Raw genomic sequence first — 14,278 nt, forward strand, 5'->3', positions numbered from 1 at the left:
AAACGGCAGCATGTATGAACAGAGAAGGAAACGGCAGCATGTATGGTCTGAGAAGGAAACGGCAGCATGTATGAACAGAGAAGGAAACGGCAGCATGTATGGTCTGAGAAGGAAACGGCAGCATGTATGAACAGAGAAGGAAACGGCAGCCTGTATGGTCTGAGAAGGAAACGGCAGCATGTATGGTCTGAGAAGGAAACGGCAGCATGTATGAACAGAGAAGGAAACGGCAGCATGTATGGTCTGAGAAGGAAACGGCAGCATGTATGGTCTGAGAAGGAAACGGCAGCATGTATGGCCAGAGAAGGAAACGGCAGCATGTATGGTCTGAGAAGGAAACGGCAGCATGTATGGTCTGAGAAGGAAACGGCAGCATGTATGGTCTGAGAAGGAAACGGCAGCATGTATGGTCTGAGAAGGAAACGGCAGCATGTATGGTCTGAGAAGGAAACGGCAGCATGTATGATCTGAGAAGGAAACGGCAGCATGTATGGTCAGAGAAGGAAACGGCAGCATGTATGTCAGAGAAGGAAACGGCAGCATTTATGGTCTGGGAAGGAAACGGCAGCATGTATGGTCGGAGAAGGAAACGGCAGCATGCATGGTTGGAGAAGGAAACCGCAGCATGCATGGTCGGAGAAGGTAACCACAGCATGTATGGTCCGAGAAGGAAACGGCAGCATGTACAGTCCGAGAAGGAAACGGCAGCATGTACAGTCCGAGAAGGAAACGGCAGCATGTATGGTCCGAGAAGGAAACGGCAGCATGTATGGTCTGAGAAGGAAACGGCAGCATGTATGGTCTGAGAAGGAAACGGCAGCATGTATGGTTAGAGAAGGAAACGGCAGCATGTATGGTCAGAGAAGGAAACGGCAGCATGTTTGGTCAGAGAAGGAAATGGCAGCATGTATGGTCAGAGAAGGAAACGGCAGCATGTATGCTCTGAGTAGGAAACGGCAGCATGTATGGTCTGAGAAGGAAACGGCAGCATGTATGGTCAGAGAAGGAAACGGCAGCATGTATGACCAGAGAAGGAAACGGCAGCATGTATGGTCAGAGAAGGAAACGGCGGCATGTATGGTCTGAGAAGGAAACGGCAGCATGTATGGTCAGAGAAGGAAACGGCGAAATGTATGGTCAAAAAAGGAAACGGCAGCATGTATGGTCAGAGAAGGAAACGGCAGCATGTATGGTCAGAGAAATAAACGACAGCATGTATGGTCTGAGAAGGAAATGGCACCATAAAGAGAATAAAACTGCAGCATGTATTGCAAGCATGTATTGCAAGCAGATTGGCCAGGATAATGTGTTCAACATGCAGTACAAGATGACTTTGTCTTACCTTTTGAGTTTTCTTAGACGGTGATGAGGGGGATAAGGACTCACTGAGCAACCATAGTCTTTCTGCATACATGTAGCTACAGTATTCCACCTTCAATCTTCTGGATGACTGTTGCTTTTCCCAGCCTTCTGATAAATCCTACGAAGAAAATTGTCAAGTACAAATTAAATCTATGGTTTCAAAAACTAAGATTTTTGCCTGTATTTATGTAGACTATTTAATTCTAGAAACCTAAGCTATATATCACATTTAGGTTCCAAGTGTGAGGTAAATGAAACGGGACAGCATTTTGGGGTGTTTTCATGGCATGAGAATCGTTCTGTCATACTTGACCTTTATGCAACAATAACAATTAAACTTAATGTAATAGAGGAAATGAAAAAAAGGAAACCATTATAAAAGAGCTCCACAATGTATTCTTAAACTGTAATAAAAAGCAGTTTGAACATATCAATGGCACAACTTACCCACAATTACAGCAGCGACATCTCTTGATACATTCAGCATGTCCACATGCCTAGACGATTCTGCCAAAGATACTCCACCAAAACACCCAGACCCTGAGTGCGAAATGCACAAAAAAAATTGTGTAAGGACAAACACTCTTAAATTTGTCTTAATGTATTTCATCAATCGGGGACAAAGCTCATCATTTCAGTGAGTGACTACAGCCTTTGGAAAGCTTGCACAGGTCATCCTTAGTGTAAATCATTCTATGGATTGGGCTCTTAAGGTCCGTCAATCACAAGAGATTTAAGTGTCATCCAAGTGATTTAAGGGTCATTTTGAAGAATATGTATCAGTTTCTTTTTTGATACCACTTCTAAGAGACAGCGTTTTAGATAGCATTTGGAACACATTATGTCCAGAGTTGCCTCAAATTTTAAAACATGGAGCCCATTAGGGAGATATTTTTTGTCAAATTTTTGAAACAGAAATGAGTTTCAAAAACAAACCACAGGGTGTCCTAAGGATCCCCATTCTGGCTAAAAGCTTGTAAATGGACAAAATGATAAACAGAATTCTTGTCATTTTAAAAGATAAAGAATACTTGGGTTTAAAAAATAAAGGTGGAAACCTAAAATGTTAGTTTTGCTTCTTCAAAATCTGAACCAGCTTAACACAAACCTAAGCCTCGGAACAATTAGACAGGAATAGAAATACAGGGCCTTTGGGAAAGGGTATTTGTTTTTATCGTTCACCAAATTGTGGGGAAACTGGTCATATCACTTATATTCAGTGTTGGATTTGTAGGTGATTTGTAGGTGGCTTCCGGTGAATTATAGAATCAAGTATAAAATTTGTCTTTGGCTTCCGGTGAATTATAGAATCATGTATAAAATTTGTCTCTTAGTTCATAAATGTTTAAATGGTCTAGCCCCTGACTATCTCAGTGAATTACTGCATACTACTTGTTCCATTTCACGTAGAAACACACGATTGTCATGTGATAAAACCAGACTACAGCACTGTAACACCAGATTATGCACATTTGGGGATAGAGCTTTTTCCGCCATTGCCCCTAAATTATGGAACCAGCTGAACTCGTGCCTCAGGGAAACAGAAAGTATCGATGTTTTTAAATCCGGGCTGAAAACTTATTTCTTTCGAAAGGCATTTTTATGATCTTATAGACACATGTATTTGTAGTTGTTGTGGTTTTTACTATCCCCTGAAGGTTTATTTTAGCACTTATTTCCCATTCTTAATTTTCTTTAGGAATTAAGTTTTGGTGTATGTCTCTTTTAACAAACATTTTATTGTATATGCGGTCACAGCTGGTCTGTTTTACATTTACTTACCTTTGTAATTTAAAATATTGTATATTTCTATATTTACTTGTCATTTTTGTTTGTAATTTCATGCTGATTTTAAACTGATTTTTACATTTTTCTTGTTAATTCTAATAATTACTTTGTGTTTAAAGGGATTTTCTATATGTTACTCTGTAAGCGCCCTGGAGCATTGTTTTTTCGATGGATTGGGCGCTATATAAATCTTTGCTTATTATTATTATTATTATTAGGTGTTTGAGTAAGGAATGTTTTCAGTATTGGTAATCAGGAATGAAAAGTGCAAAGCAGTTCCAGTTTATGTTAAGGTGTATTTGGGAATGGATAAAGTTATTCTTGTCAAAAATGTTGATGCTTTTGAGAAGAAAAAAAAGAGTGGAGAAATTTGACTTGTTGAAAAGAATTGGGCTGATACTTTGTAACTAGTTGTTGCCTTTATACTCAAGAAACATGTAATGGCAACCGCGATCGACCCTAAATGAACCACAACAGAGTTAGAATGGAGGCTAATCGAGGTTATGGCCAAGTTGGTACATGTACTTTAAAATACTATTACAGTTTTTGTATAATTTCTGGAAGATTTAGGTCAAGTTGCATCAATTGAAAGAAAAAGAATACCTTCTAGTCTCAAGGGTAGACGGAAAAAGAGGCCATCGAGAACGACGTGTGTCATACCTTATTGTTAGAATTCCCATTGGATTTGTATGTGTTTCATCACAAAACCAGTGGAAATTCTTTCAAGTAAGGTACATGTATGAAGCACGTTATGCTAGATGGCCTCCTCTTGAGTCGACATTGCAAAGAAAATACCTCTGACTGTCTACACTTACACAAGTAAGTCAAAACGCATTTGAAATCCAGCTGGACCCTACAGAATCTTACAGAAATCCAACAAATGGCATTATGACAAGATTTTTTTCTTCTTCTGTTTACTGCACAAATCAACAATATCAAGAACATGCATCTATTGGAAAATGTAGGATTCAGTCGATAAGGAAAGTTTTTACTTTCCCTTCTTTTTTTGCTTCATTCTGCATCCCTAGCCCTTCCCTTTCCATAATGTCAATTCTCCAAAGCAGTGTGTTGTAGTCAAGTCCATCACAAGATCATTAACAAGTCCTTTCATAAGTCCAGTCACAAGTAACTGGATGAACAATAACAAAGGAATGTGCTTGTAACAGTTCACGTGAATAACTAATGACTAGACTTAAGAGTGATGGACTCGTGATGGACTTGCAGGAACTTGTGATGGACTCGAACTACAACACCACAAAGCAGTACTTTCAACAAATGCTACAAATAACTGCATTATAATAATGGAACTTTAATTGGGTATTGCTCCTTGCCAACGTAATTTTTTTTTTTTAAGTAACTAGCTTGCTCGGGTGGGACTCCAACCCACAATTGCCTGTGCTGATGTCTTAGCCACTACTTCACCACCAATCTTGTGCCGGCTAGGCAGTTGGAATCTGCAGCAGGTGCTGCAATCGACATCAATATGATGGACTTTGGGGAGACGTGAATTTCAATTTACAAAAATTACGCTGGCAAACGGCAAAAACCCAATGTCAATGTTGTATCGAGTCCATCACAAGTCCCATCGAAAGTAAATCACAAGCCCTTTCACAAGTCAAGTCAAAAGTACATGCACTTGTAATAGTTTATTGGATTAGCTCTAGACACAAGACTTGAAGACTTGTGATGGCCTTTTGATGGCTTTGTGAGGACACGTGATAGACTCGACTTACAACACTACTGAATACTACCTGTCACATATTTACATAAAACCCAAAGGTACTGAAAAGAGTAAAATCTAAAATTCACCCAAATTCATGAGCATGCAGAACTCAATGCACATTGGACTATTAAATATAAATCAAGTCCAGGGGTCTGTGGGCTTAACAACTTTTTCCTAATTTGATGGGATGCATCTAGTATGGATTTAAGAAGTTTAATGAAGGGTGTTTTTCAACATTCTCTAAGCACCATGATTATCCCTAATTACAAAACATATTTAAACATGTACTTCCACACACAACGAAAAAATATCCTACGTCATCTATGATGCTTTTAATATAATCCAGCATGCGACTCCCCCCCCCCCCAATTGTATTTAAGTCAAAGACAATAGCAATTCAAACAAATCTTAAGTCAGTACAAAAGAACCAGGCATGAACAATGACAAAGGACTGCCTCCTTTGTCACAGTTGGTGTGAATAGTTTGTGACTTGACTTCATACTGCATGACTTGTGATTGTCTTGTGATTGATATGTCTTGACTCAAGTAGGCTACAACTCTTCCTCCAAGACCATTCAAAATCCACCAGTAATGTTTGGGATGAGGAAGGTAGACCTCAGCACTATATGCCTACTTGTCCCTTGAATGTGAAAAAAAGTGCCACTGGGCTCTTGCCTAGTGGAAGATTTTGGAGGATTGAGGACAGTTTCATGGGGGGAAAAAAAGAATTAGTAACTGAAGTTTGGCTAAACTAGATCCATTTGAACTGCAACGGGAAGGTACATAATTCACATGTGCAGTGCCTACACCGATCGACCCCCCCCCCCCCCCCCCCACAAGGCCTTTCACACTGATGCCAGTGAGAGCGGTCATCCTCCAAGGACAAATATGTCCTTATCTTGTTGGACTAAACTCCCCCCCCCCCCCAACACACACACACCCATTCCATCCCGGCCCAGTCATCTTCCCTTTGCAATTTCAAACAAATGCAAGCAACAATCTCCATTTTTCTATAATTTTGACATGTAGATTAGAAACCTCAATGAATGCTTTACAGTAATATTTTCAATCATGTCTTATTTGAAATTACAAATACAACCAACGCTTGTTTTGATACAATGAATCCTACATTTAAAAGGACACTTTATGAGACTGCTTTTAACTGCCACGAGCGTGGAACTGAACTTGTCACACCTCAAACTGGAGTTTATCTAGCAAAGTCTTCCAGGAGAGCTCAACATGCAGCTGAGGTGCGACAGCTTTCTCACAAGATTTACTGAGATGTTTTGCATCTTAACCAGGTCACGCCGGATGACGTGGCATACACGCAAAGGTTTTTCGGTATTTGGAATGGATGACGGAAAACATGCAGGGACCGGAGCGAGGCCGAAAATATCTGTCAGCGACCCGCTTGCAGTGAGCAAGGCTGGAAAAATGAGTGTGCTGCCCGAGGGTGATGGCTTCAACGCCCCTGGCATTGAAGTCGAGTGAAAAGTAATCCTGCACCTCGTTCCGTTCTTGTCAAAATATTCCAGGCGTGAACTGGTTAAGAGTCCAGAGTGCCATTCCAGCCAATTACATAAACATTCTGTTAACAGGGCAGCCAACTGCAGTTCAACAATCTAACAACATCATACACATCTCTGCGTTTCTGCTAGTCAGATGAAGAGTAATTGCTTCTTTATGACTGAGTGAGAGACATCATCATAGACAGGAGTTTGGTCACATACAAGAGGAGCCTAGATAAGAGACAGTGCTGTTTCCCCACAGAGTGGATATTGATTCACAAGCACTCTTGCCTCCCAGTCTCCTTTTGCATTGTGATCAGACGTAGACATCTCGTTTCAACCAAACATGATGGCACTGCTTTTTTTTATTTGAAGACAGCAACAGATCACTGTCAGCCACTAGAGTAATCCAGCTTCTCACATCATCATCAACATCGTCAAAGGTTCTCAAAAGGACTAGATGCTCATCTGTGAACATAATTTGATGCAATGGTGGTCCTGATGTTTGGAGACTCACATGAACGTGAACCAGTATGCGAAGTGGAAAACACTCAAAGAGTGCGAAAGCATCTGCATCTACCGGTACCAGTAAAACTCCATCAAAATTTGACAAGTGCACTGAATTTCATTTACAAATGAATACTAAAAAAGCCCCCAATAAGCCATTTGCAAATTAAATTTGAATTCAATCTGGAACGCTGATTTAATCCAATGCTTTGCACATTTAAGGCATAGCATTCTCCCAACCAAAGAGACTGTTACTATATCACGTGATTCGGGGCAAGCCTTATGCTAGCAACCCCCAGCTCCGGCATAATCTGATATCTTTGTGCCATTCTCACCCATTGTGAACAATGTATTAATGCTGAGCGTCTCTTACGTAACTATGCAAGAGCTTGCCACGAATCATGTGATTAGCAACAGTGTCTTTGGTCTAGAGAATTCAAAGTTCAAATGTGCCAAGCATTCTGAGCAAGTAAGTGTACCAGACGTTTTTGAAATTTTAATCCAAAAGGGTATACATGTAGGTCACTCGCAAATGGCTTATTTATTTCGTGCGGGTAAAAATTAAATAAAATCATGGTAAATTAATGACCAAAAACGGAAAAACAAATTGTGTTTACAGTAACGCCCTAAAAATTGTATCTGAGGCAGGTAGGTAGGAAAATCATTTTATTTTGTAACTTTTTTTTGTGTCTGTTGGTCTTGTAGACTTGCTTTGCTTACTTTAGGATACCTTTAACAGCTTTATTTTTAACTGTTTAATTAACCGATAACAACAACAAACACTTGCAAATGTGCCAAATGTGACAATAAAAAGTTTGAGGTTTGCAATTTGGCCTAAAAAAATCAAGGTACATCCGGTTACCGTAAACACAGATTTGTTTTTGCTTTCTTGGCCTTACCATCAACCATACTGAAATTCCAAAGAAATAAAACATTAAAAACGAATGTGGGTCATTCTATAAATTTAGGGTCTAAGCTGTGACATTTTTTCTGTCCCTGTTACCTTGGTAGGTAGTTTGTAATATACCATTCAAGTACCACTAAGAATGACTTCAAACTATTTTTTATTTGTTGGGTAGGTACTACCTGTAGTTTGCAATTGACCTTGGAGGATGACTGCATTAAGGAGTGCATCCAAATTATAAAATCATACATGTCCAAATGTAATAGGGACAGGAAAAAAAAGCGGACCCCAATTTATAGAATGACTCAACATCCCTAATAAATCTCCAATAGTCACACATTTGAAACTGTGAAAGTAGAATTTCTCACATGACAATCCAGAATTTGCAATAAATGTGCAAGATATAACATGATTTCATCAAGAAAATAATATAGAAATCAGAAAACAATTAGCCAAGACTACATAAAAGATGGGACAAATATTGAACCCCAATCATGTTTCAAATACAAATAGTCTCTTGCCAAAGTACAATTACTCAGTATATTATTAGGCGGCAATGAAGGCAACTTAATAACCCAGCATACATTAAATAACATTTAGTATGATGGTTGTACCGGAATGTCCATGTACTTGTATGATGACTTTTTAATTAAAATTAACTAAAATTACAAAATTGATGCAACCTGACTTTCAATCCAGAAATTTTTCAATCCTCCATTCAACCACAAAGCTAAATGTGTACCTGAACGGTTTCAAGTACGTAAAGGAGGATTAACGTTCACGCGATTTTCTGTTGTGGTGCATTATGATTAACAAAAAGAAAAACAATCTTGTAATTGACAAGTTCTGCAATGCAATACTGCAATACTGGATGTGTATTCTGGTCTAGATGTTAATATTCAGATTCTGTTCAGAAATAACTGCAAATTGTTTTGAATTAGCAACAACAACAAAATGGGTGGGGGCGAAAGAGGAAGAAAAATGTCCTGCAGAAAATAGTGTACAGAAAATAGAAAGTGTACAAATGAGAATTTTACATCAAACACTCCATATTTTAGCTTGGCAAGTGAGGGTATATTGTTGTGTACCCAGAGACATCATACTTTTAATCCGAGGGGTTATTGGGGGCGGGGCAGGGGGTTGTTCAGTGGGGTTTTTTGTGGGGGGGGGGGGGAGGAGGGATACATTGCTGCAAAACACATGAACAACAAATCACCAAGGTCTTAACCGGATTGAATGGAAAGGATTACAAGTGTGTATTGACCTACCTGTCTGGAACGCAAGTAACAATAACTCGGTGTTTGACTGTTTTTGTCTTCAAGGTCAAGAAGTCCCGCTTACTACTCCTCTCTCCTCTCATATGTTAGGTTTCTAATCTGAAAGTAAAAAGTAAAAGCCCATGATTTTATCAATGTCATGAAATTAATATCAACACATCAATATCACAATGTTGCATATAAAGGTGACACCAAAATATTACAGATGAGTACATAAACACAATGTCCTGTGACTGTCCTGCCAAATTTCCTCTCAGCCCAATACAACGTTGGACCGTACAATGGAAAAACCTTTTAAAAAAACCTACACATTTTTCAAATACTTTTAGGAAAGAATGTTGCATCCTGACGCCACTTTTCTTTCATCATATAGGCCTTTTAACTCAATAAATTGAAGGTCTGTCCATTTCTCCATGGTCTGTCAATGTCATTGCAAAAAATTTGAAAAGTCATGAATCTGGGACTGAAAAACATTTTCTAATTTCGTTAGAAAATACTTAAGAAATGCACTCAACCATCCACAGACTTAAAAAAAAATGGCGTCTGGATATTATATTCTTTCCAAAACGTCAAACCAAAGTTGTCAAGCCAGATAACTTTCTGTGGGCACCACACGTGTACGCCTTGGTTTGGGACCATGCACAAATGATGCAGACGAACGTCAACAATTTTTAGCAAATAAAAAAAAATGTACACAACTTTAAATAACGAAAATGTATTCAATAAACGCAAGCTAAGGATTCAAAGTTACCTAGTAAATGTGCACGGCACTTTAAAGATTCAGAAACGTCATTCCATTCAGGGTATTACAAGCTGCTTCAGGCAAAATGGGACATTTGGTGGTCACGAAGAGTTTTCGAAAACGAGCGCCATTTTCTATCATTCAGCTAAAAAAGCGTGTGCGCATACTCAGCGCGCAGCGCCGACAAATTGCACGCGCGCACGTGGTAGGCCAGCTAGCTAGCAAGCAACCGCGCAAATCAGAGACCACCGTTTATTATTATCGATCTAACAAACTTTCACTTACATCACAGGAAAGGGGTTACATTTTTCTGTCTGAGATCCCCTAGTATCGTAATGAACAGTACTCACATTTCCCGTTTTATTCTGAAGACTTTAGTTTTAGCGCACAAATTAACTTGCAGCCGAAGCTGGAGTTGAAGCCAAGATTTTGTAAATAGTGCGATCATCAATTGAGGGCGCTCTTTAACTTAACCTTGTTGTTTTTGTAGGGCTAGGGAAGATGAACATGATGAAAGAAGCGAGGGGAAACGTTTTCTGATGAAAGCCAAGTGAGTAAATGTTGATATTTAATACTAAATGTTGGGAATTTTCTTAGAAATACTAAGAGAGAAATAAATTGCGTTTACAGTTCTTGTGATTCCGCAGTGATTGTTCAGCTTTTAGTACTACAGTCATAAATCTTACACAGTGAGACGGCTGACCACTGACGTGACTTGCTGATCATCATCTAATTTTGTCAATTTTGTTACTAATGTTCTGAGTCATTGTTTAAAGTCTACATGTAATTAGATAAGGCCTACTGCAGATTTGCGTTAATGAGGTTACATATACTCAAATGACGACTGCGGCATTAATGACTTGCTTTCCTTTAGCATGTTTAGTGCATTAAATAAACTTAATTTCAGATTTTTCTCATTTTATCCTTTCTCACTCTAACAGCGCCAACAAAAACTGAACTTTGAAGTTTGATTCGGTGACATCGATGCAGCCATGACAACCCAACTGTGTTTCAACCAGTCGGAGGCCATTGAGCTTCATGGCCCGCATGGCCTGTACCTCAAGCCCATTGCAAAGCTCAACATCTCCGTCACGCTACCCCAGATGAAAATGGAAGGCAAGTCCATCAGCAACTGGGAGGTCATGGAGAAGCTGAAACGAATGGCCAAGCCAGACTCCTTCCTGGTGCTTAGGGTCAGTAAGAGCTCCTTGGAGTTCCTCCGCTTTGAGGCAGAAGTGGAAGCCAAGAGCCTCATCAAGGTCCTCATCTTGAGACTTGACGGCAAAGTCATCAAACTCAGTGGGTTCCCCGAGGCTCTCAAAGTCCGGGCAGCCGAGGCCAAGATCAACTTCCCGAACCGGCATGACTGGGACTCCTTCTTCCGCGACGCCAAAAACATGAACGAGAGTAACCCCGGGGAGCGGCCAGACACGATCAAGGTCGAGAACCTGCCCTGCAAGTGGTTCTCCTCCACGGCTGAGCCTGACAAGCCCAGCGAGCTTATCGTCAAGAAGATCTTTGAACTGCTCGGGGAGATCCGTAATGTGGACATCCCGATGCTGGATCCATACCGGCATGAGTCGCAGGTCATCGGAGGAAACTTTCGGACATTTTCCTCCTTCAACACGTTGATATTTGAGGCGTACATACAGTACACAGAGTATATCGGATTCGTCAAGGCAATGGATGCTTTGAAGGGAATGAAACTCTTGAAGAAAGAGACAAGTGCAGATGAAGAAGGCAAAGAAGGCAAAGCATACACAGCTGACATCAAGGTACTTATACATTTATAAGTAGACCGTCCTTTAATGGCCAAAAGTAAAACCGTTATGGGCTTTTGTCTAGCCATCGTATCTAATGTGACAACATTAACTTTTAGTCACAGTAATACACGTACGTGCATGGACCAAACAACAGCTTAAAGAGAAAAAAAGTATTACTTAACTTAGAAAAATTTTTTGCCTCAATAACTTTCGACAGGTGGACTTTGACAAGACGCGCCACCTCAGCGCCAAAAGCATCCGGAAGCGGGAGAAGGAACGCCAACGACTGATCGAACTTGAGAAGCAACGGGAAGAGCAGAAGAGATTGGAACGGGAAGAAGAAGAGAGAAAAAAGGAGGAAGAAAGGTGAGGGTGATATAATCTTTCAAAAGAAATCATGTCAAATCTAATCAAATCAATTAAGAGATGAATTGCTTGAACACTAGATTGTACTGTGTGGCCTACTTACGAGAGCCACTGGTAAAAGCTTTGGTGCAAGTAAACACTGGTTTATGTGTGTTTGGGCGTTCACTGAATACACCTGGAGGACCATCAGACAAAGGGAGAAACAACAGATTCTTTGTTGACATCGATCGTTCATCTTTTGTTAAAAATGGGCCTTAATCGTGCATTTATGTGCTTAGTCTATGGAAGAGTGTCATATTACAGGGACAGAGGAAAAGACAATGGCTTGTCCTCAGGAGTTATGTAAAACACTGTGTGGCATGGAATGTACATGTAAACATTTCATTGGTGTTTGGAAGCATCTAGTCATTCACAGGCCAGTTTTCTTGGTTGCCATGTGTTGCCATTCAGTTCAAAAAGTTCATCTCCACACCCAATTCAGTTGAAGAAACACAATTGTCTCTCTGTCAATACAGGAGGAGGAAGGAGCAAGAGGAGCTGTACAAGACCCAGCGCAAGCAGGCCAAGCTGACGCGCCGGGAGGAGCGGCGACAGCAGCGAGAGGAGAAACGACGCCGGCTGCGGGAGGAGAAGAAACGGCAGCGGCAGGAGCAGGAGCTGCAGCGTCGGATAGCGCTGGAGGAACGCAAGCTGCTGATTGCGCTGCGGCAACTGGAGTCCATCCGGCTGCTGACGGAACTCTTTGAACGGGTCAAGGTACGGTGGAAAAGAGAAAGTTAGATTAAATTTCATGCATCTTTCCCCAGAGGCAGTCATGTTGAACTTATCTGGTCCAAGGGTTCAAGATAAGATTACTCAGTTTAGTCCAATAACTTTATTGATATTTGAATAAGATTGTGTACTTGAAAGTCTGAAATTAACCGATAACTTGGAATTTCAAACACGGTTCATTAATTATCTTCATCAGAAACCAGATTTATCTAAGATTTTGGAGACAACTTGCAGTGTGTGTATAAGAAAAAGATACAGTATGTCATGTGAACGATGACATTTCACAGAATTGGTCGAGGTTAAAAAAAAAGTTTGAGGATTTTATATTTTATTTTTTGTAATGGTTCAGCCATTTTTTCACTACATGTGTGAGCATACAGAATTCAATTTGAGACCATTGTTTCGATTTATCTAAATGCTTCAAAAAGGAATTAATTAATTTCCTTCAAGGAACAGGAAAATTTAAACATGGCTTTTCTATCTCTCACCATGTCACCTTCATTTTCATTTTCAACAAGCGAATTTCCCATCCCCTCCCAAGATCGAACTCATTATCTTTTTTATAATCTCCCACCCCCCAAAAAACCCTACAGGTAGTAAAACAACATGAAGAAGTCCAACGCCGGCTTGAAGAACTGGAACAGGAACGACTCCGGCAGTTGGAAGAAGAACAGCTCAAGAAGGAAAGGGAGGAGCAGTCCCGGGCCAAAGAAGAAGCACGCAAGAAGCGCGAGCTGCGACGGCGCGAACTGCGGCTCAAACGCAAGCTGACGGAAAACCTCAAGACCCGAGAGGAACTGGAGGAAGAAAAAAGGCGCGAGGATCTCAGGCAGAAGCTGAGCGGGCGGACAAGGCTCAAGTCGGCCGTCGTGACCAGTCGGTATCCAAGGCCTCACATCGATGATGAATACCGCGCCTACGGGAACAGGGACGAAGTGAAAATCAGGAAGCCAAAGATTAAATCGGCTGTGGCGTTTAAGCACAGGTAGCAGTGCAGACGGTGCGGAGTGCACAACGGACTTGTTATCAACTTTGGAAGAGAACTTGTACAAGGGATGAAAGGATTGTGCGTTAGAGCTCTCGACACAAAACTTGCCCGTGTGTTTTTTAGCGTGGATTTTTGAAGTGTTGTGCTTCTGAAACTAAGTCTTTGTTGGCAGTATTCTGGTCAAAGGAATTGGTAAAAATGTAGGCAACAAAAAGTGACGTAATATTTAGTTCAAAGTTGTATTATTAAAAAGGCTTCAATGTTGGTATCACTGCTTCTTTTGGGTGGGGAAATGGGCTTGGGGTGGGGGTGGGGGGTTTCAGTTCACACTGGGGGGGGGGGGGACTTGTCTAAACAAGTGAGGCTTCATGCTAATTTTTATATACATGTAAATACTTATGAGTTCACAAACTTGTGGGTAGTTGTCCAAGCCAGTATCTTTTTTTTTACAGCCAACATTGTGTTTTGGTATGGTTGTGCCAGTTTTCAAAGCTTACAGTTAGTTTTTGATACGGCTATCGGAGTTATTACAAACTCATTAAAAAAGTTCAAATCCTCCTGATGTTGTGAAAGACAAGT

The 14,278-nt window shown here is 40.5% G+C and overlaps 1 protein-coding gene across 1 annotated transcript; it reads left to right on the plus strand.

Annotated features, from left to right (window-relative positions):
- Positions 1-10,252: 10,252 nt before the first annotated feature.
- Positions 10,253-13,942, plus strand: LOC119727656 (A-kinase anchor protein 17A-like). Its single transcript, XM_038199646.1, has 5 exons — positions 10,253-10,361; positions 10,753-11,586; positions 11,792-11,940; positions 12,456-12,696; positions 13,305-13,942. The coding sequence occupies exons 2-5, from the start codon at positions 10,804-10,806 to the stop codon at positions 13,698-13,700; spliced, it is 1,569 nt and encodes a 522-aa protein (XP_038055574.1). The 5' UTR covers positions 10,253-10,361; positions 10,753-10,803; the 3' UTR covers positions 13,701-13,942.
- Positions 13,943-14,278: the final 336 nt, after the last annotated feature.

Source organism: Patiria miniata, unplaced genomic scaffold, assembly GCF_015706575.1.
Source record: "Patiria miniata isolate m_02_andy unplaced genomic scaffold, ASM1570657v1 HiC_scaffold_20, whole genome shotgun sequence".
Classification (NCBI taxonomy): domain Eukaryota; kingdom Metazoa; phylum Echinodermata; class Asteroidea; order Valvatida; family Asterinidae; genus Patiria; species Patiria miniata.